The 22,647-nt window shown below is 46.7% G+C and overlaps 1 protein-coding gene across 2 annotated transcripts; it reads left to right on the top strand.

The window, feature by feature from the left end:
* The first annotated feature begins 162 nt into the window (after nt 1-162).
* LOC144249105 (CD48 antigen-like) lies at nt 163-21,156 on the top strand. 2 transcript variants are annotated; one of them, XM_077791261.1, is made up of 7 exons: nt 163-252; nt 573-720; nt 14,855-15,238; nt 16,894-17,187; nt 18,416-18,556; nt 19,593-19,720; nt 20,223-21,156. In XM_077791261.1, exons 2-7 carry the CDS (start codon nt 651-653, stop codon nt 20,307-20,309), a joined length of 1,104 nt encoding a protein of 367 aa, XP_077647387.1. In that variant the 5' UTR covers nt 163-252; nt 573-650; the 3' UTR covers nt 20,310-21,156. The 2 variants fall into 2 exon arrangements, with proteins under 2 accessions (XP_077647387.1, XP_077647388.1); XM_077791262.1 differs by lacking the exon at nt 163-252 and having other exon boundaries at nt 517-720; nt 18,425-18,556.
* Nucleotides 21,157-22,647: the final 1,491 nt, after the last annotated feature.

The following is a 22,647-nucleotide window of genomic DNA, read 5'->3' as shown; positions in this document are numbered from 1 at the left end:
CCCCTAACCCTGCCCCCACCCCGCAATCTAAACAGTTCAGAGGCCTGCAGAACAGAGGGAAGGGCTTGTCTTTGCCTGAGCACCAATAAGAGCTCAGAAGCCATAAGTCCTCTCCCTCAAAGCTGAGTGCAAATATTTGGTGTTTACCACTCTCCATTACAGTTTGGTGTGTTTTTGACCACAGTGACCCCCTTAGGCCACTGACAGTTGAAGTTCTTGGAATATCAGACAATAAATGAGCTATAGAATGTGGTAAGTGCAGAGGAAAGCCATGGAACTCAGGAGGGCTTAGCTCAGGCTTGTAAGAGGGAGATTCTGTGCTGGCCACAGGCTGGCATTGGGATCAGGGCTGCCTGAGCAGAGCTGTTCACTCAGTGGGTGTGGGCAGGAGTGTTTGCCTGAGACAAGCTGGCTCTGCCTGCAGGAGGGGCTTGCCAACAGATGTCAGAGACCAGATGTCCAGCCAGGATCCGGTCGTTCGTACAGTTATTCTGCAATTTCTTAGAGCGAGTGAGGTTGCCTGTGTGAGCTCTGGTGGGCTTCCTAACACTGGCCTGTGGCTCTGCCCTCAGAGCAGGGAAGCTCCTCCTCTTGCTGGTTCCCCTTTCGGATGTTTCCTCTGCAGCTGAAGAGGCCGGCAGGCAGCTGGGATGGGACACAGCTCACAGGACCCCCACCTCTGCTGGACCACCAGGCTCCTGGGAGTCTTTAGCCTTCTCTGTGAGTATCTGGATTTCCTGGAAGGGAGGGCAGTTGGGGTGCTGGGACAGCTGGGACCCTTCAGTCCTGGGGGCTGTTTAGCTCTGATGCCTTTGGGAAACAAAAAGAGAAAGTTGCACTGTTATAATTCACCAGTGCAGTGTGGGTAGAGCCCAGGATGAACGGAAAGAGCAAAATGGGCTTTTTGGGTGAGGACCTGGGACCGTGGGCCTGGGCAGTCCTGGCTGCATGAGGGACCATAGCCAGGGAGCTGAGGCCACCTGGGCTGCAACAGGGAGGGGCTGGAGCTGCCTGGGGAGGGTGGAAACAGACCAAGAGCCTGTTCCTGGGCACAGGGTGAGGAGGCAGCACCCCAGCCTGGGCACCCAGGGTCCTCAGGGCCTCTGCAGCTCTTCTGTGGAGGCCCCAACCAGAACCCTGGTGTCTGAGCTGGAGGAAGCTCCTCTGGTCTGTGCTCCTTCCCCCCTATCCTGAAATGCCCCTGGCCCCAGGGGACCTCAGCTGGAACCTTGCTTATCTCATCACTGTTCCTGGGAAAGCCCTGGAAAAACAGGAGGTGCCATCAAATGGGGAAAGATTGAGCAAACTGAGCAGTATCTGGGGCTCCCGTGCATGGGATGTCATGGAGGCTCAGGAAACAGTGCCCCAGTGTTCTGGGAAGAATGTCTAGTTTCCATGAGGGACATGCCTGGATTCTCCTCAGCAAGATCCAGGGAACCGAGCTCCATGAAGTCCTTATTTTATAAATGGACAAGCAGTGGGCTGGAGGTGGGCTGGGGCTCAGTGGTAAAGCACTTGCCTAGCATGTGTGAGTCACGGGGTTTGAGCCTCAGCACCACATGAAAATAAAATAGAGGTTATTGTGTCCACCTACAACTAAAGAGAGAGAGAGAGAGAGAGAGAGAGAGAGAGAGAGAGAGAGAGAGAGAGAGAACAAGAACGAGAGCAAAAACCAAATATTTAAACAACTATCAAAAGGACAAACTGCCTGTTAAACTGAGGGTGTCTATGTACCACGTGGCTATGGTTACATTGAACATGTGGAAGGAAACAATGGAGGGTAACACAGGTTTCAGGAGCAGGTAAAATTGTGCAGGAAAATATGCCAGAGGAGAGAGGATGGGAGGCTAAACAGGGAGCTGAAAAACAGAAACTAAAAAAATACACTGATGGTGACTATGGGCCACATATCACATTTATGACATAATAGAATGTTTGTATGTAGAAGGAAATCAACAGCTAACAAAAATAATATAACCTACTGAACTAAATTTGGTGACAGCTTTAAAGGTGTTGATTTTAGCTTTTTTTAATTGTATTTATTAGTGGGATTCATTGTAGCATCATGTATATAACATGATTTTTTTCCAGTTAATTCCCAGTACTTCCTCTTTTTGTTCTCCTTCCCCCTCTCCCAACTTTCCCTACTGGTTTGGTCTCCTATTTTAATATATGAATGTATTGTAATCATACATAAAAGTGGGATTCATTGTGGTATACTCATACATGTATATGGCATAATTTGGTTCATTTTTCTTGTACTATTCTATTGTGTTCCTTGACCAAACACTCAGGTCACTCCAGGTGAGCTGGGCTGCACAGAATCACCACACAGAGACAGAGAAATACCTTTTTTCTTTGGCTCCTCTGACCTTAGGGTTCCTTGGAAAGAGAGAGAGAGGGGGGAAGAGGGAGGGAGGGAGGGAGAGAGAGAGAGAGAGAGAGAGAGAGAGAGAGAGAGAGAGAGAGAGAGAGAGAATATGCTGAACCCTTTTATTGGGAAGAAGCCATTCAAATTTGACAAGGAGTCAAGTTTCAGGGGATTGAGTCTAGTTTCATGATGTCTGCTGTCAGAGGGTGGCCAGCATCTAGGGAGGCCATGGCCATCTATGAGCTGTGTGGGGATCATGGCAGAGTGACCTAAGAAAAGAGCAGAGCAAGGCACACCCAAACAGAGGGGCAACATGGGTCCAGTCCACCTTGTGCGCTCAGGGCCCACAGGTCATGCACACAGCCTGTGGCTGGTGGCCACATCTCCACACTCTCATCAGCTCCCGACATAGTTCCCCTTTCTTAATATAAAAAAAGGGCAATTGGGGGGGGGGATCATATCTTCCAGTCATTGGATTCTTGGTCCACGGTCATCATGATTTACTATTGAAACACAAAAAGAATTAGTAGAAAACATATTATCTCAATAACATAACCTGGAAGATCCGGCTTATTATTATTATTCTGCCAAACACTCATCAGGAGATTCTTGATCTTTTCCCAATTTTATTGGGAAGCGTTGTGTTTGGCCATAGGAACACAGATATTTTTATTTAGCGTGGCATTTAAGCCTTTCCACAAACCATAGAGCACAATATTGATCACAATATTGATTGCAGTGGCTTCTAGAGCATTTTAATGTAGTTTCAATTCTTTAATTATCACTTATCTGAGTATGAAGGATCTTGGAAGTAATTTAAGTAATTTAAGCTTGCCTAGGTCTGGTTAATTGACATGCACTTGTTTCAAAGCCTGAACCTTAACCACAGCATATTATAGCTCTGAAATATTAGCTGGCAATAACCCGTGACACAATAAGGTAAGTTGTATTCTTACAGGCTACAGGATATTCATCTTCCTTTTTCTTAATTCCCACATTTAGGGAGTCTATTAGGTCTGTCAGTAATATAAATATTTTGAAGGTAGAAGTCAAACATCAAAACATCCTTTTGGGTGCCATCTCGCTGAGGGTGAGGGTATTATTACCAATAAACCTCCAGGGGTTATGGCATCCTTGCACAATCATGGTTGTCAACCCTGGGAGCCAGTCTAAAATATACCCAATATCTCTAGACACCTTATGTTGCACTGCCAAGACATTTGCATAATCTATCCTCTTAGCAAAGGTGTCAATTTCTACTGTAGAATGGTTAGGGCAACAATACATTGGTGGATATTTTAATAAATAATGGCCTGTATAGGAAAAATCTATTTTATTAATCTTTGTGACAATTGTCCAGATAGGTCAATATAGTCTTCATCTCTAGGACCAGCATGATTGGCTGGTTTAAGTTTCTTATATGTGGTCTTTTCTCAAAAGATACTCCCAGGTAGCCTCTTTACCATACGATCAACATTTAGGTCTAACTGACCATTATAGTCAGTACAGTTAATCTAGTTTCACTGATGGACTTTCCATCCCCTGCAATGCATATTAAAAGTGGACCTGAGAAATGGGTCCATAGAAGTTTGTTCATGTCTTTTTTTTTTTTAAGAGAGAGTGAGAGAGGAGAGAGAGAGAGAGAGAGAGAATTTTTATTATTTATTTTTTAGTTCTCGGCGGACACAACATCTTTGTTGGTATGTGGTGCTGAGGATTGAACCTGGGATGCATGCATGCCAGGCGAGTGCGCTACCGCTTGAGCCACATCCCCAGCCCTGTTCATGTCTTTTACTTACCTGACACACTTGTGAAGCTGCATGGTTGTAGACTCTGCAGTTGGGAGATTTACTTCCTGTGTCAGGTTTTTCAGTCATTTTCATGATGACAAGTTTCAACTCTATCTTTGGAAATCTGATTTAATGTACTGAATCATGTGCAGTAACAGTAAAGCTCTCAATATTACAATTAAGAAAAATTTTAAAATATTTGGTAAGATCTTATATGTGTCTGTGGGGTCCTGTTTTCCCCCTTTTTTTATTTAAAAGGTTGGTATAAATCATAATATAATTAGTTTAAATTATAAGGAGCCCTCAATCTCTTCTTGAGAGAAGGTTTCATAATATCTCAGAATATTATCCTTTAAATAGGTGTCTCAATTGTCCTTTTAGAAAATATGATTAAGGTTACTTCCCTCTGTGGGGAGTAGTATATAAATCTTACCAATCAGAGAACTTACATAATACCAATGAATTTCCAACAAGTTTTGCAACTTCCATTGTTCAAAACCCATGTACAACCTTAATTTGGAGAACATCAGTCCTAACAAAATGTTCTCTCAAATCCCACAACAATCCAACAAACGAAAGTTATATGCAAGAATCAGCAGTGTCTTTGAATCATCAGATTTAGTCTCCAGGGAGAATTGTCAAAATTGGGATCTAAGTCAGCAGTTTAATATATTTAGTGTTTAATTAAGGATGTGAATTTATTCACTAAAATTAATCTTTGCCTTAAACAGTAAGAATCATTGGGAAATAAAGACCTTCCTTTAAGGAAATAAACTTAATATTTTAATAGGTCTTTATCATGTCAAAATATGGACAAAATCTCAGCTCACATCAGTATAGTAAAATCAGGGAAATGGCCTGAAATAGCCTTGAATTAATCAGCTAAATTTTTTATAGTCAGTCCAGTATATACATCACCTGCCTAGATCATCATATGAAGATTTTCCTATTTAGGAAAATACTTTTATCATTAAAATCTAGAATATATGGGGCTGGGGATGTGGCTCAAGCGGTAGCGCGCTCGCCTGGCATGTGTGTGGCCCGGGTTCGATCCTCAGCACCACATACCAACAAAGATGTTGTGTCCGCCGAGAACTAAAAAATAAATATTACAAAAAATTCTCTCTCCCTCTCTCTCTCTCTCCTCTCTCACTCTCTCTTAAAAAAATCTAGAATATAAAGTCATTGTTTTACCCAAAGATGATTTCTGTTTTCTTCTGAGGACTTCTAAAGTGTGTTTCCTCTCTGTTGAAGCATTTTCTTTTCCTTTTAGAATTTTTCCTGGTTATACTTTGGAATAATTTTTGAAAACCTTAGAATCTAAACAAATTATTGTACCTTGATAAGAAATATCTCAATGAAAGTATAGTTAAAGTCCGTGGATGTTTCTGTAGACAGAATTATATTTGTTTATTATTTTATAAAGTTTGTACAATAATTTGAGAGTTAGAGATCACTCGATGGTTGTTTTATCTCTTGAAAGCAAATTTATAGAAAAATACATTTATTTCAAATGTCTGTAACTAAAAAGCAGAGTATCAGATAAATGCATGTAATAGAAATATATAAATTGTGTGTTTTCTATTGAAGAAAAACAACTAGATAAATATATATTAATTAAAAAATTAGACATATATGTTAATTATTTTATGGATTAAATATAGGTTATTCAAATATCTAGAAAAATATATAACATGAATAAGGGCATAACTTATAATTGCATAAACTTTATGTAACCATGTGGTTCTTAATTTTGGATCCATTTCAATTTATTCTTAACTAGTAGTGCACTCTTATTTGACTTCACGTGATGCAGCTAAAATAAGATCCTTGTGTTTATTGTATTTATTCATTTTTTAAAATTCATAGCTAGAATTGAAAAGAATAAGGATTTTTTGGTCACCACAGGAACATTACCGGCTTTGTTTCTGCGACAAGCAAATGCATCCTCATAACCTTCAAAATTAGAAGCAAAATATAAAGAAGCATATGTATTTCTTATAATTGTTATATAGCTCTGCAGTTTTTCCTAATAGTGCTTGCTGCAGTGTGTGTTCTCCTATCTTTTGTATTTTCCCTTGCAGCAAGTGGCACTTTAGAAGTGAGTTTTTTTTTTTTTTTTTTAAAGAGAGAGTGAGAGAGAGAGGGACACAGAGAGAGAGAGAATTTTAACATTTATTTTTAACATTTATTTATTTTTTCTTAGTTCTCGGCGGACACAACATCTTCATTTGGATGTGGTGCTGAGGATCGAACCCGGGCCGCACGCATGCCAGGCGAGCGCGCTACCGCTTGAGCCACAGAGTTTTAATGGCAGATGCCAGTGTTACTATCAGATCTTAAGGCAGTCTGCGTTTGGCACCCAGGCCAGGTTGTTTAAGGGTTAAAGGCACTGCTGGAGGTGGGTCCAGTTACAGACCCCTTAGGGCACAGCAGCTGAGTTATAGACATTCTGATCTGATAGGACAAGAATGTAGCAAAGAGGTTCAGTATACACTGAATATTCACAAAAATAATAGAAAAATAAAATTCACCTCTCTACAGGTAAAGAATCCTTGTATCAAATCTCATCACAAAATCTTTTTTTCCTGTTTCTTACTCTCTAAGCACAGAGTTTTAGTACATAAACCCAAAAAATCTTTATCTAATATTTCAAAATATAAAGATTCACAAAAAACCATCCAAAAAAGTCCATAAAAGTGCTTTTTCCATGGGAGAGGACTGAACCTAACATATCCCATTAATCATCTTAATAATTTTTACATTTATTTAGGGTCTCTAGAATTGCAAAAATAAGGTTTTCTTCTAACGACATAATATTCCCAAATATTAAAAAAAGTTTAATGTCAAAGATTTCCCTTCTGTCTACTTTCTACAATTCAGCCCACAATACTCTGAAATCCTAAGCACGCTTAACTTCTGGAGAGAAATTCCAAACCCACTGAAGTTCTAAAAATCACCCTGCAGTCACCTTACAGGCCACCGATTGTCAAGTTCCACGACTCAACACTCAGGGTCGCTCCAGGTGAACTGGGCTGTGTGAAATAACCCACAGAGACAAAGAAATACCTTTTTCTCTGAGTCCTGAGATGGCTCCTCTGACCTTAGGGACCTTTGGAAACACAGAGAGGGCTCCTGTGCTGAAGCCTTTTATTGGGAAGAAGGAAGCCATTCAAATGAGGCAAGGGGTCAGGTTTCAGGGGCTGAGTCTAGCTTCAAGATGTCTGCTGCCAGAGGGTGGCCAGCATCTAGGGAGGCCATGGCCATCTATGAGCTGTGTGGGGATCATGGCAGAGTGACCTAAGAAAAGACCAGAGCGAGGCCCGCCCCAAAAGAGGGGCAACGTGGGTCCAGTCCACCTTGTGTGCTTGGGGCCCACAGGTCACACACAGCCCGTGGCTGGCTGGCCACATCTCCACACTCTCGTCACTCAAGGACCAGGGGCTGTGGCAGCTCCCACACTATTCTTCCTCTTTCCTTCTATCCTCCCTCCCCTTGACCCTGACCTTTCCTCTAGCATTTTTCTTCTACTCTTATGAAATACTCCACTTAAATCTTTTTTTTCTCTCGAACTTCTTCGTGGGAGAGAAAATATTCAACCCTTGACTTTCTGAATCTGGCTTATTTCACTTAGCATGATGTTCTCTAGTTCCTTTCATTTACCTGCAAATAACTTCATTTTACTTTTTATGGCTGAGTAAAACCATGTGTTTGTCACACTTTTTAAATTTGTTGGTCTGTTGATGGACACCTCGGCTGGTTTCCTACTTTGGCTAATTGAAGTGTACTATCTATAGACATTGAAATTCGTGTACTGCTATAATATGCTGATTTCAGTTGTTTTGGATAAGTTGGTGAAAGCTTTTACTATTATACTGTTATAGTAAACAAACAAACAAACAAATAAACCAGCTACTAAGTGAACTTGCAAGGAATTATATGCAATTTAATGGATTAGAGAGCACTTGTGGAATAGGACATATTCAGTGAACAATGAACTTTGCAAAATTGTAAGGGGCTGGGACCCCATTAGAAATGGGCAACTGTTTGGCATCCAGTGGCATATCAATTAGTGTGTGGTACTTATGAATGGACAACTTTTACTTTCTTTTTTTTTAAAATGGACAACTTTTGTGAACAGCAAAGTGTAGACTTTCCCCATTTCACAATGCTGTGTAAATAAGAAGTATGTTAAATGGTCTAGTGTTTTCTTCAGTAGGCTCTGGGGTTGGAAAGAAAAAAGAAAAGGGAGGAAGAAACCTAAGAAGGAAAGCAAGGAAGAGGGAGGGAAGGAGGGGGATTCGCAATCTGAATCCAGAGGGAGACAGTGACTCGCTCAAGGCCACACAGGAACTGGGAGGTTGAAATGGCTGCCCCATAGGCCTGCCCTCCCTGGACCTGAATGGGACAAACCTGTTGCAGAGGAGCTCTGTAAGAGGCTCTGGGTGGAAGGAGCGTCAGCCCTAAATTGCTCTGCGTCCTTTCTGGAAGCCTGAACATCCACAGTTGCATTTTTCTTTGGTTTCTGGGTTGTCCCCTGTTGTCTCAGCCTTGCTTGGGGGAGAGATGGAGGTGAAGCAGTGATGGTGAGGGTGGTGGTGAACTTCCCTATTAAATCACAAGCCCTTTCCCGCATGTGGTGGATGGGGAAGTGTGGAAGGGAAGGAGGGAACCTGAGGACAGCTAGTTTCACACTGGAATTTTCCAGAGACACTGGTGACTGCAGAGGGTGTGGTCTCGACTTGTGGGGACTCCCCCACATTGATAGCAACAGCATTTACTGAATGCCCCGTTCTGCTGGCAGGGAGCTGGAGAAGGGTCTGGGTCACTATGGACCCCAGAGAGAGACACAGAGACAGTGGAGAGGTCATCAAGGAAGGTACTTAGGGCTTCATGCATCAGCTGATAGGGAACTGCTGTTTGCGTGAGAAGGAGGTGATAGGGACATGACAATATGACACACAGAGGAACCATGTTCCATGCCCACGGTTGCATTTTTAATTTTGTAGTATGAAGTTCACCCTCTACCTGGTAAAGCCCATGTGCTCCATGGCTCCTCTTTTCCTTGTTTAGGATGAGCATCTTCTGTAGGCCAGAGAGCTCCTGCTGCCTCCCCTCTCTGCCTCCCTTCTCTGTCTTCCTGATGTCGCCCACCATTGGGCCTCGGGGGCAGATCCTCCCACAGGCTGAGGCTGACCCTCCTCTGTATTGTGGTTCCCTCTTCTAGGAAGTGGGAGTCTGGCCAGGCTGGCTGTCCAACTCTGGGCGAGGCAGAAGTCTCAGCTGTGCTCGGCCACTCCAAGGACTCTGTCCCTGCAGGGGGGTAGTTGGAGGATGAGACTCCAGCAGCTGCTCAGGCCCTGGAGGGACCAGGTAACAGCTCAGGGAGCGGCAGAGCTCCTAGTGGGCAGGGAGACGGGGAGAGCTGACAGGCAGCATCCTGGGCTCCAGGCCTGGCTGTGCCCTGTGTCACCAGGACGAGTCCACTCCCCTGGGGACCCCTGCTCTGTAAGAGGAGTGGCCTCAACAGCTCACCTCTGAAGCCCCTCCAGGGTGACCCAGGGCTTCCACTCACACAGGGCTTTCTGTGGCCACTGCAAGGCCTCTGCTCTGTCTTTCTCGTCCTGATCTGTCCTATCCTGTCACCTGACAGGGAGTCACAGGACGTGAGCCTGTTTAAGGCTCCTTAAGGGAGGACACCCTGAGCTGTCCCTGTGGTCATTTCTTCAGCCCCCAAGGGAGGGAAGGAATCCTGCTCCTCAGCTCCTCCACCTGACCTGGTCTTCTCTGCCTCTGCTCCTGAGGGGGACCTCAGGGCTGGTGTCCTCAGATCTCCTGCCCAAGGACTCTCCCTCCTCACACCCTGTGCAGATGTGGTCTGCAAACCTTGCCCAGGAGGCCACGTTGCAGCTGTGCCCTTTACACCAGCTGATGAAAGCCTCTGCCAGACCTTGAGGTTCCTGTTCAGCACAAAACACTAGCTTCCCTGAAGGACCCTCTTACAATGCTGGCAGGGGACACAGACACTGTGGTGACCACAATGACCTCATCAAATCCCTGAGGATGGTCTGAAATACAGGCTGTCAGAGCACCCCATTGCGCTGTTTCCCCATGGGATAGCAGGCTGTTTCTCTGGGCACTGCATTAAATAGAGCACTTAAATGTACTGACCACCACTGTACTGACACCCAGCAAGCGCCTGCTGTCCATGCCCAGAGAAACCAACACGGCACCAGGTTTTGCAAGAAGAAAGAACTTCACAGTCACTCCCCTGACAAGGAGAGAGGAGGCACACTCACTTCTGTCTCCCCAGGGAGCAGGAAGGGATTTAAGGCAGGGATGAGAAACAGAAGGCCAGCTGGCTGGAGTTGGAGTCTTGGTGGCATGGTCCACACCAGGTGCCCTGGGCCTGGTGGAACCTCTGGGTACTTTGTAAGTGCACTGGTCTCTCTGATCCCATGGTCCCTCCTGTAGCTGTGGCTGCACCCTGGCTTCTAACCCAGGTCCACAAGACCCTGTTCTGGTTCCTCAGCTTCTCGTCCTTGGAGACTTTTGGTTCCTCTCAGCTCTCTAGGTCTGCAGCTGCATCCTGAAAAAACAACTTGCACACAGTTTTTAGAAACAGGGAAGTTGTGGTGTATGCCCATTTTCACACCCAGAATTACATATTTAAATGTGTTAAACTCTGATTAGGCTGGATGACCACAGTGCTAAAGGATACTTGTATTTTGCTTATTAATTAAAGAGGGGACCATAGGATGTCACAATCCCTTCAAAGGGAGAATGAAGGGCACCTCTGCAGGCCAGTGGGAAGGTTGAGAGGCATTTATGAATAGGTGCCCGGGCTCATAGGGCTGAGTGTCTCTGGGCACACGTCATTTCCAGTGCTTTCCTTGGGATGAGGCACAATTTGCTTTCATTTGAAAACTCCACAACTTGGATACTTGTTTTCAATGTAACATATGATACTTTTGTATTATAGAGCAACTCAAGAAGGGGAAGACGGGCAACCAGCGTTTATAATATAAAATTTAAAATCTTCATTCAAGCCTGGGATAACAAGTCCTCCCCTCCACCTTCCCACCCCCACTCCTGGATGCACAGGGGTCCTGTGGTGCTTGGTAATGGTGCCTGTATCACAGTAAATTTCCTTTTAACCTTGACTTTTATAAACAGGAAAGCCCTGGCTGTATCTTGACACCTATAGGCACCAAGGAGATTGAAGCCACAGGATGTGTGACTCCTGCATCCCATCCCTGTACTCAGGAGGAGACCCCCGAGAGGGGCAGCTAGACGGGAGGAAGGGACACCAGCCTGGAACTGGGAATGTGTGGTTCTGACCCGAGGGTGCTGGTCTAATAATGCCCATCATGAGAACAACAGCAGCAAATGAGAACAGCACAGTTATTAAATACTGTGCCCAAAGCTCTTTCTGCTTAAATCCAAAGAAGAATTCACTGAAGTAAGCACCATCACTCCCACTTCATAGATGACAAAACTGAAGCCAGAGAGGTTAAGTAACTGTTCAAATTCACACAGCCAGAAGATGGGGGACCTAGACTACCTCTGACTTCACTGAGATGAAGTCCACCCTTGTAACCACTCTTTTGTACCACCCAGCTGTGGGACCTAGCTGAAACCAACTTAATTTTGGTTGATCGAAACCTAACCATAAATGTTGAAACCACAAAAAGAACTTGAAGAAAACTAGAAAAAATGAGAAACATACTTTTGAAGGGAAGGCTATCCTTTTAAGCAAGATATGAAACCAATAAGTATTAAAAAAAACTTTTGATAGTTTTGACTTCATGAAATAACATTTTCGACTCCTGGGTAAAATAAACTGTAATAGATTTAATGGAATTCTTACAAAATTCCAGTAAGATTTTTCACAGAAAAAAAATTCTCCAAAAAATTTGTATGGAATCAGAAAAGACCCCAAATAGCAAAAGCAAAAAGAACAAACCTGAATCTCACTCCCTGATTTGAAAATACAGTGTTATTGTAATCAAAACAGCAGAGTACTGGCACAAAAACAGACACATTGACCAATGGAAAAAGAAGAAATTCCATAAATAAACCCAGTGTTTACAGTCAGTTGATGTGAGGTTTGACAAATGTGCTAAGAATATACAACAGGGAAAGGACAGTGTCTTCAGAAAATGCATATGGGAAGACGGGAGGAACAGAGGAACTTTAGACAGGGCACAGGGGAGGGAGGGGAAGGGAGGGGACATGGGGGTAGGAAAGATGGTGGAATGAGATGGACATCATTACCCTAAGAACATGGATGAAGATGCGAATGGGGTGACTCTACTTTGTAGACAACCAGAGCCATGCAAAATTGTGCTCTATATGTGTAATATAAATTGAATTGCATTCTGCTGTCATACATAACATATTAGAATAAAAAAATTTAAAAGGGAAAAAAACAACTCAAAATGGATAAAAGACTTAATCATAAGGTTTGCAGCTCTAACACCTCTAGAAGAAAGCATAAAGGAAAACTTCCATGAGCTTGGGTGGTGATGTCTTGAATAGGATTCCCAAGCACAGACATCAAAAGCAAAAATTGACCGAGTTGCATCAAATTAAAGACCTTCTGCACAGCAAGGGAAACCACAGAGAGAAGAGACAGCCCATGTCTTAGGAGAGAATATCTGCAAAGCACACGTCTGATATGGGGCCAATGGCCCTAATGTGAAGAGCTAAGTAACTCAATAGCAAGGAAACAGGTAACTTGATTTAAAGTTTTGAACAGATCCTTCTCAAAGAAGAGAAATGAATATCCAATGGATCTATAAAAAAAAATCCTCAACATCTCTGATCATCAGGGAAATGAGAATTTTAAACAGGGAGACATCTATCACATTGTTAGCTTGGCTGTTATTATGATGATGGATGTTCATAAGCACTGGCAAAGATAGGCAGAAAATGAACCCTCAGACCCTGTTGGTGGGAATGTAAATTAGTGTCGCTATTTTGAAGAAATGGAAGGTTCTCCAAAACTAAAACCAAAACTCCCCACTTCTGGGCCAAACATTGAAGCTGGCGTGTTCACTGAGACGCTGTTCCCAACAGCTAAGATGTGGAAGCAGCCCAAGTGCCCGCGAATGGATGATTCCTTGGAAAAAGGAAATGTGGCGTTTGTACACTGGGGCATGTTACAGATACTCACAAGTGAGAGACGTGACACAAGGAGAAATCTGCAAATTTGGGGTGTGTCCTGGGTGTGACACACCTCCATGGAGCCTGGGATTCTGAAAGGAGGAACTGTCCATCCTCAAGGACAAGATGGTTGGGCTGCGCTTTCCCCTGGTGGTTAAATCCTACCTGGTCTCCAGGGAGAAGAGAGGGTCCCCAGGTTCCCTGGGGCTGTGCCTGATGGGAGAGGAAGGGCTCAAGGAGGCCACTGTCCAGGGCCGTGCAGGGGACAGCCACTAAGGAATACTGACGGGGACTCCAGGGTCTGCTCAAGAAAGTTCTCTCTTGGTGGCTCGAACGTGTATTCACCCACTGTTCCACTTGCTCCTCCACATTTTCATCATCATCTGGTCTCAAAACGTGAAATACATTGGTCACCCTTGAGCTGCTGCAGGGAAAAACCAGGTGTGACTCTGTCCCCCTTCCCTGTGTGGGACCTTAGGAGGCTGAGAGGATGCGGGGGACTCCTCAGGCTCAGCTTTAAGGTGGTGGAGCCACACTCATGCGTAACCCCGCCCTCACTGTCTCTCAATGTCCTACGAATGAGACGTGAATTTCCCTGTCCTAGTCCCAGAGATTTATAACTGATTCCACAGCACGACCAACACTATCTTGAGTGACTCACTTTCTAGAAGAAGGGGAAGGGGACGCACCTTCAGGAATGTTTTAATCTGTGGAGCAACCTGCTGCCCCATGACTGGTTGCCCAAAAGCAACATCATGAGTTCTCCCTCATGGGTCTGGGGCCAGCACTGCTCGACAGTGGGGTCTTCTGGCCCAGGGTCTTGCAGAAACAGATCAAGGTGTTTTCTGGGGTGCCATCACTTCGAGGTTCCACTGGGAAGCTTCTGCTTGGAGCTCATCACAGTGGGACTGTGGACAGGACGCAGTTCCCTGTGGTGGCTGCCTGGAAGCTCAGTTCCTCACTAGCGATTGGCCAGGGGCTGCCCTCAGGACCTTGCCACGTGGGTGTCTCCATGGGGCAGCTGTCAGTATGGCAGCTGGCCTCATCAGAGTGAGCAGGAGAGAGGCCGAGGACAGGGAGCAGGAGTGAGCCAGGAGGAACCCGTGCTCTGGTTGAAAATGGTTGTATTAAGTGACATCCCATCATTTTTGCTAGGTGCACTCTTTGGGGGAGAGGATGACACATAAGTGTGAACACCAGAGACGGATCCTTGGGTGACATTTCAGGAGCCGCCTCCTACAATTACACACTCAGCATGTGTCAACAGTGAGCTAGGAGCTTTCAATTCACAGTGTCATTTAATTCATGTCACCATGAAAAGACAGATAAGGAAATGAGGGTTAGTCCAGTGAAGTAACCCTCCCAGAAATAACTTCAGCAGAACCAGGACTTGATCCCAGAATTCACTATACAAGGGTGCCTCCCTGGGTCAAGGAAGGTGCTGGATGGATTGTTTAAGAAGAAAATTTCTGTTTCACTTGCTCTCCTTGAGGAAATACCCATGTTCTCTTTCCCAATGCCCTAGGTGCCTGCAGCACTTTAGCCAAGAGTTCTGGAGCTCATGGTTCTGGGATTAAAGGTTTCAGAACCCGCACTTATGTGAAGGCCATCCGGGGAGGTTCCGTCTTGTTGCAAGTGATCCAGGAGCCAGAGGATCCCAAGATAGAGGAGATCTCCTGGGGCATTGGCTCTGATCCAGACTCCACATTCATGCTGAGAGTCCAGAATGGGAAGGAAGATCCAAAGTGGTTCAGTCTCCAGGACAAGTACAAGCACAGGGTCCAGGTACCCAGGATGTCATCCCTGAGGATTAACAATGTGACCTCACAGGACAGTGGGCAGTACTGGGCCCAGATCATATTTCAGACGGGAAGAAAAATTACAGCAGTTTTCCACCTCACTGTTTATGGTAAGCGACAGCCTCACCTAGTCCCATGGCAGGCCTCCTTCCTTGAGTCTAGGAGGCTCTGAGACCACATGCTGCAGGATTCTCCTCAGGCACCAAAATGTCAGATATTCATCACAAACAGTAGAGCTGAGGTTTATACCAGGGAGGAAAGTCACATCTGTGTTTTGGGAGATGAAATGGAAATTTGGCCATTTTCTCAGTAACATTTCCTCCTCTTTGAAAGACTAAATTTACTGCTTTTGTGTGTTAGTTTTCCTTTGCTCTTTTAACAATGCATAATCGTGGTTTATAACAACACAAATGTGTACCCACAATATGCTGCAGGTCAGGTCAGACTTGGTGGTCACTGGGCTAAAATCCAAGTGTGGGCAGGCTGCATTTTGTTCTGCAGGATCTAGAGGGGATCCTTTCCTGCCTTTCCTACTCTCCAGAGCTGCCAGCCTCCCTGGACTTGAGGTCCCCTCCTCTGCCTCAACTAGAAAGGGAGGGGGAGTCTCTCTTGCATCCCTCATACCTGCTCCTTTCCTTCCTTCTCCACCCTGACTTTTTATTTTTTGGTGCCAGGAATTGAACCCTGGGGTGCTTAACCACTGAGCCATATTCCCAACCTTTTAAAAATTTCCTACATTTTTGAGACACAGCCCTGCTAAGTTGCTTAGGACCACGTAAGGTTGCTGAGGCTTGCTTTGATCTTCGGATCCTCCTGTCTCAGCCTCCTGAGCTGCTGGGATTGTGGGTGTGCCCCACCATGCCCGACTCTTTCTTCCACTTTTTAGGGTCTCTGTGATGATTCCGGGACTATCCAGATAATCCTATTTAAAGCTCATCTCTCTCTCTCTCTTTTTTTTTTTTTTACATAACTTAGCATATTCACAATTTCCAAGGATAAAGATGTGGAATCCACAGGTATCTAGTTCACTGTCTCCAATCCTTGCAAGGAGTGGCCAGTGAGAGGCCAGCCTCACTTGCACAGACCCCACAATTCCTGCTCTGCAAGCCTTGAAAGGGTAGGAGAAGTGATGCTGCTGCACGTCCCAGGAGACCCGTTTTGCCAACTCTAGGGTCCCCACAGTCCCTCTCTGTCTAGGGCAGTCCCTCTGCAGAGAGTGGACTGCAGGTGCAGGTCCTGTGTGATTTCCAGACTGGCCTGTGGATCTGACCCTTCTCCCCCGGTCGGGAGCACACATTCAGGGTAACATTCTAACTGTCTGCAGAGCTGTGCTCCCTGTTGCAGCCACGGTATCTCCCACAATGTCTCTTGTTTTGACATCAAGCTTTCTGGGTCCTTCCAGAGCTGGCCTGGTTCAGGCACTGTCTCAGCTGAAGACCCAGGACACAGGACCCTGGCCCCAGACAAGCTCTTCTGTCCCACGCCTCTCCCCTTCCAGAAGCCCCCTATCTTCTAGAAATAATGGTCCCTAAAAACTGGGATTCAGCCATCATGTTCTCATGGGAAAAAAAGTTTAGACTTGCTTCATCTAGTGAGATCTCATGAGCTTAATAAAGTGGCTGCTGTCACTTGTCAACATGTAGCTCTGGGGAAATTGTTACGTTCTCCCAGCTTCCTCCTAGGGCTCCTGCCTCTGGTCAGTGAGACACTGGAGGACAATGTGTGGCATGTGTGAGGCTCTCTCCTTTGTCCCCTCCTTCCTCAGATCCTGTGCCCCTTGCCCAGATCCGGACCACGTCAGCGTCCATCACGCCCAGCTGGTGCAATGTCACTCTGGAGTGTGGGGCCCGAGAGGCTGTAGAGGTCCTGAATGTAACCTGGGAGGTCCAGGGCCCTCCCAGTGAGGGGGAGCAGAGAGGGGCACCAGGACCCCCCAACCCCTGGACCCTGGCCCTGAGCCTGCCACTGAGGCAGCCCAATGTCAGCCTCACCTGCGTCCTCAGCAACCCAGTGGACCAGAAAAATGCCACCTTCCAGCTCCTTGACCTCTGTAGCCCAGGTGAGTGCACCTGCAGGAGGGAGGGGCACAGGGAGGGCTCAGGTGGCTCTGGAGCCTGAGGGTCCCTGGCTTTTTTGCTGCTGTGTTTATGAACAGCACTGCCTTCCCTTGGTCACTCCAATCCAGAAGTGTGGGGTGGCATCCAGCTCACGACTGTCTTTAAATATCCCTCACCTCCATGCCCTTCCCCCTGGGCCAGGGGCAGCCTTCCAGGACCTGTCCCACCCTGTCCCCATGCCCTGTGTCCAGAGTCGTCTTTGCAAAAACAGATCAGATTGTGGCCTTTGTGTGTGTCATCTCTGGGGTCAACCTCCACCTTGTCCTCATGGGATGTAGGACTTAGAAGGTCCTGTGTCCCTGATGGTGGCCTCATCCACACAGGGACACAGCTGCTTGCTGACCTTCCCTAATGTGTGAAGCCACTGCAGGCTCTGAAGGCGCAGCCTCTTTAAGGAGCTGCCCACAGCCATCCCCCCTGAGTGGAAAGGTCCCTTTCTGGGTCTGGGTCCACCCTGAGTGGGACACCATGAGGCAGGGGACACATCCTTGTCTCCTCTTAGCCCAGGTGTCAGGCTCAGTTCTGGGCAGTTTGCGCCCAGTAGGTGTTTCACTGACCCCGAATGCCTGGGGCCCGTGTGCACCCGTCCTCTCTCAGTCTTCCCCCAGGGGCTGCTGGAGGAGCCTGACTGGTCAGTGCAGTCACCACCCCTGGTCATGTCCCCCTTCCACCCTGGAGTCTCAGAGGAAGTTCAACATGGCCCACCAAACCTCCTGGACTCACAGCTGCCTCCCGGGCCTCCCCACCTGGCCCTGCCTCCTGTGCTGTCCCTCCCCTGGGGGACGCTCCCGCCACACTGAGTATCTGTGAAACTCCTGCTGCTCCCCACACACAGGTGACTGTGCATGTCCCTGGGGGTCTCACTGGAGACCTTGGACATGGGTCAACCTCCACTGCAGTGAGATCCTTCACCTGGTGATTGAGAGCTTCTGTCTCTTCCTGGTGATGACCTGTGCACAGACCCCACCTTGCTCATCCCCATCTCCCCTGCTCCACGAAGGACCTGGGCCACTGCTTGAATGAGTGGACCCGCCACGCCCCCCCTCTGTGGCTTCTGCACCAGGCCCCCCTGACACCTGCGCCTTCCCCACCTCCCCTGGCAATGGGTGTGTCAGCTTCTCTTCTGCCGTATCCTCTCTTAACTCTCTTGTTTTCTTAACTGGAAATGAGCGCCCACAGCTGGCCACTCGAGAGGCGCCATAGGGGCCTTCCTGGCTGGGTTTTTCATCCTGGGAGTTGGAGGGTTCCTGTTCCTTTGGCACTTACTAGAGAAGAAGAAGAAGAAGAAGATGGAGATGGAGATGGAGAGAGGCAGGTTGCACTTACCTTTCTGGTCCAGATGTTTCCCCTCTCCCCTTGGATCCTGGGCTTCCTTCCTCCTGCATTTTAATGGCAGGAAGTGGCCTTGTAGAGGGTATGATGGGTGTAGCCATGATGGCCTTGGTTTTCTGGCTGTGTGTGTGAGTGTGTGTGTGTGTGTGTGTGTGAGAGAGAGAGAGAGGGAGTGTGTATATGTGTTAGTGTGTATGAGTGTGTGAGAGTGTATATGAGGGTAAATGCATGTGTGTGTGAGGGTAAGTGCATGTGTGTGTGAGTGTGAGTGTGTGTTAGTGTGTGTTTGTGTGTGTGAGAGTATGAGAGAATGTGAGTGTGTATATGACAATGTGTGTTACTGTGTGTTAAAGTGTGTGAGTGTAAGTGCATGTGAGAGTGTGTGTGTATGAGTGTAAGTGCATATGTGTGACTGTATGTGAGTGCGTGTGTGTTGGATTGTGAGTGTGTGTGTTAGAATCAGTGTGTGTGAGTGTGAGTGTGTGTTGCAGTGAGTGTGTGAGTGTGTATTACAGTGTGTGAGTGTGAGAGTGAATGTGTGAGAGTGAGTGTGTGTGAAAGTGAGTGTGTGAGTGTGATACTGTAAGTATGAGTGTGTGTTTTAGTGTGTGAGTGCAACTGTGTGTGAGTGTGTGAGTGTAAGTGCATGTGTGAGAGTGTGTGTGTTTATGAGTGTGAGTGTGTGTGAGTGTGACAGTGAGTGTTGTGAGTGTGAGAGTGTAAGTATGATTGTGTGTTAGTGAGTGTGTGACTGTGAGTGTGCAAGTGTGTATATGAATATGAGTGTGTTTGTGTGTAAAAGTGTATATGTGTAAGTGCGTGTGTGGGTGTGAAAGTGTGAGTGTAAGAGTGTGTGAGAGTGTGAGTGCATGTATGTGTTGGAGTGTGAGAGTGTGAGTGTGTAAGTGTGAGTGTGAGAGTGTGTTGGATTGTGTGAGTGTTAGTGGAAGTGTGTGAGTGTGAGTGTGTGTATCTGAGTGTGTGTGAGTGTAAGTGTGTGTGTGTGTGTGTTTAGGGTTGGAGGTTTCCCTGGCACAGAATCAAGCTCCAGTCTTTCAAGACTCAGATGCGAGATTGCCAGAGGACCCCAGGGCCAAGGATGATACAGTCTATGCACAGCTGACGGCACAGGATTCTCGGAAGGTGAGAGCTGTGAGTGGTGACCAGCCAGGTCTCAGGGAACCCAGCCCTGGGCTGCCTGCCCAAAGCCAGGCATCTGCTGTGCTATCTCCACTGTATTTTTTTCTTTCCTTTTTACCTCTTTTTGTGTTGAGAGTATTAAGAAAATTTATGGGTTGGTGTCATGGTTAATTTGAATTGTTGACTTGATTGGATTAAGAGATGACAAGGAGGGGCTGGGGTTGTGGCTCAGCAATAGAGCACTTCTGGGTTCACCCCTAGTACCTCCCATCCCCCAGGGGTTTAAACTTATTTTAAATTTCAGGACATAGTCTCACTAATTTGCTGAGGCTGGCCTAGAACCTGCAATCCTCCTGCCTCAGCTTCCCAAGTCTTGGGACCACACATGTGCTCCCCCATCCCTGGCTTAAGCTATTCATGTTAATGGACGTCGATTGTCTTCTGGTCTCTCTGGGGCCACTCTGTCCTCAAGCTGCTCTGAGAACCCTCTTTCTTGTATTCTCAGGATATTGATGACAAACATCTGGAAGGAAAGGGGCCCTGCACCAGTGTTTACAGCGTGGTCCAGAGACCAGGCCAGGCCAGGCCATGAAGATGACTTATTTGGAGGAGGGAGGAGAACCCAGCACTAGGGAGACACCTGCACTCTGCACCTGACACCTGCGGATACCTGCTTCCTCTGACTTCAGTCCAGCTCAAGATGCCGCTGGTCTGCATGAGCCTGACCTGGTGGTCATCTCTACCTCTGTGGGCACATGTGGCCCTGTCACTTCTCCTGCCACCTTCCCAGCTGCCCTCATGCTCAGAGCTCTCGTGCCATCTAGCCAGGGTTCTTCCTCTGTCACTGCTGTGGATTCTGACCCCTCCCTTTCAGAAGCCTTCCCAAAGAGAACCTTGCCCGACTCTGCAGCTGGCAGAGCCTGGCCACCTCTGCTGCGTCACTCTTGCCATTCTGAGACCCCAGGTGCAGGTGTGGGCACCGTGAAGAGGTGCTGACTTGCCCCAGCGGAGGGGCTGAAGATGGTCCTGCCGCTGAATTGGGGCTGATGGAGGCAGCGTGGCCAGTGGGAGCCCAACTTCCTTTCTAGGTTTTCCTTCCTTTCCTTGTGCAGGGTTTCTCTGGAGCTAAGTGTGTGTGTGTGTGTGTGTGTGTGTGTGTGTGTGTTGGGGGAGTTTCTTGTGCACATTACACACCAGAGTCAGAGTGGCCTTCCCTGTTTCCTGTGCTAACCTGGACTTAAGCCTCAAACTCCTGCAGACCCATCATCCCGTGGACTGGGAAGAGGAATCCATATTATTTCAGGTTCTTCTCAACTTTCTCTTTTCCTGAGAATGACCCTGGATTCCTCAGACTGAGGTTGCATTTATTTTCTTTTTAAATGGCATATTATATTTTTATATGATAGTGAGACTTGCTATGATACACTCATGGGCAACAATAAAACAGCATAATTGAATCCATTTCATTCCCCCTTCCCTCCCCACTCCCCCTGATCCCCTTCTATCCTACTGGTCTCCCTTCTATTTTTTAAAATTTGTTCTAATTAGTTATAGATGGCAGCGGAACGCATGTTGACACACTGCACACAAATGGAGCACAACTTCTCATTCCTCTGGCTCTACATGGCATAGAGTCACATCATCATACATGTATCTATAGGGTCATACCATCTGTCTCACGCTACCGTCCTCTCCATCCCCATGATCCCAATGGGGTCGCATTTTTTTAATATTTATTTTTTAGTTGTAGTTGGTTGCAATACTTTTATTTTATTTCTTTATTTTTTGTGGTGCTGAGAATCCAACCCAGGCCCTTGCACTTGCTAGGTGAGTGCTTGCCCGCTGAGCCACAGCCCCAGTGGGTTGCCTTCTTAAGGAAACTGCTTCAGCTCTGCTCTTGGCCCAAGAAGGAAGCACTTGGTTAATAGAGTGTGTCATGTTCCCTCCTTCCCTTGGGGGCAGCTGGTTGAAGCTGCGGGAAATCTGATACTGAGAAACTGATGTGACTCCATTTTTGAGAAACCAGCTTCTACCTCAAGGCCTGTCCAAGGAAGGAGGCATGACCCTTGTCCTTGGAAAAACCCACAGAGCCTTTCTAGGCACATACCAGCCCTGCTGAGTTGTTTGTCTGCAAATAACAGGAGAGATCTGAGGAGCCAGGTGTCCTTGACTCAGTTAAGCTAGGTGAGGACCCATAGCAACCCCCTAGCAACCACCAATCAGCATGAGACAGGGAAAATACCTGGGATGCCAGAGGATCCCCAAAGAGTTTATGGTGGTTGATAACATGTTGGGAAACCATGTAGTTTAGCACGTTCACCCGTCGTGGCCTAAACCAATCAGTTCAAAGGAATCCCCCTCTTGTACTAACCAATCACCCCTACCCAACTTGTTCCCACCAGTGAATGTGCTAATCAATGTTAAGAGTTATTGTTTGATTTTCCCACACTGTGGAATTATTTGCTGTGTGATGTTGTGATGCATAGAGTACCCCCCCAAAACCTATAAAATCTCTTGAACAAAGGACCAGGACTCACTCCCTGGGAGCACTGCATTAGGAATGGTTGTGAGTCCAGGCTCAAGCTTGCAATAAAGACCCTTGTGTGATTGCATGGGATTCAGATCCTGGAAGTCCATTGGGGTCCCATGAATCTGGCATAACAATACAAGACATAAAAGAGTATCATGAGGACAGCCCTCTCCAGCCTCTGCTAGGGACCTTCAGCCTGCTGCAGCCCTGCTGGCCCTGAAATAAGGTCAGCCTCTCTTTTGTCTTTGAGAGCCAAACAGGTTTATTAGCAAGAGGTCCAGCATAATATTAAAAATCATATTCAAAACTATCAGTTTGGCCAAGTGCAGTGGTGCACACTTCTCATCCCAGAGGCTTGGGAGGCTGAGAATACAAGTAACAATAAATGTTGGTGAGGATG

This window comes from Urocitellus parryii, chromosome 11, assembly GCF_045843805.1.
Source record: "Urocitellus parryii isolate mUroPar1 chromosome 11, mUroPar1.hap1, whole genome shotgun sequence".
Taxonomy (NCBI): Eukaryota; Metazoa; Chordata; class Mammalia; order Rodentia; family Sciuridae; genus Urocitellus; species Urocitellus parryii.
This window is presented reverse-complemented; position numbering and strand designations above follow the sequence as displayed.

What these genes read in the sequence shown, in the direction of transcription:
- LOC144249105 (XM_077791261.1), top strand. Translation starts at nt 651, where the DNA reads ATGGGACACAGCTCACAGGACCCCCACCTCTGCTGGACCACCAGGCTC. An exon ending in CCTTGACCTCTGTAGCCCAG is followed by an intron (nt 17,188 to 18,415) that starts GTGAGTGCACCT and finishes ACTGGAAATGAG; the next exon opens with CGCCCACAGCTGGCCACTCG. An exon ending in GGAGATGGAGATGGAGAGAG is followed by an intron (nt 18,557 to 19,592) that starts GCAGGTTGCACT and finishes GTGTGTGTTTAG; the next exon opens with GGTTGGAGGTTTCCCTGGCA.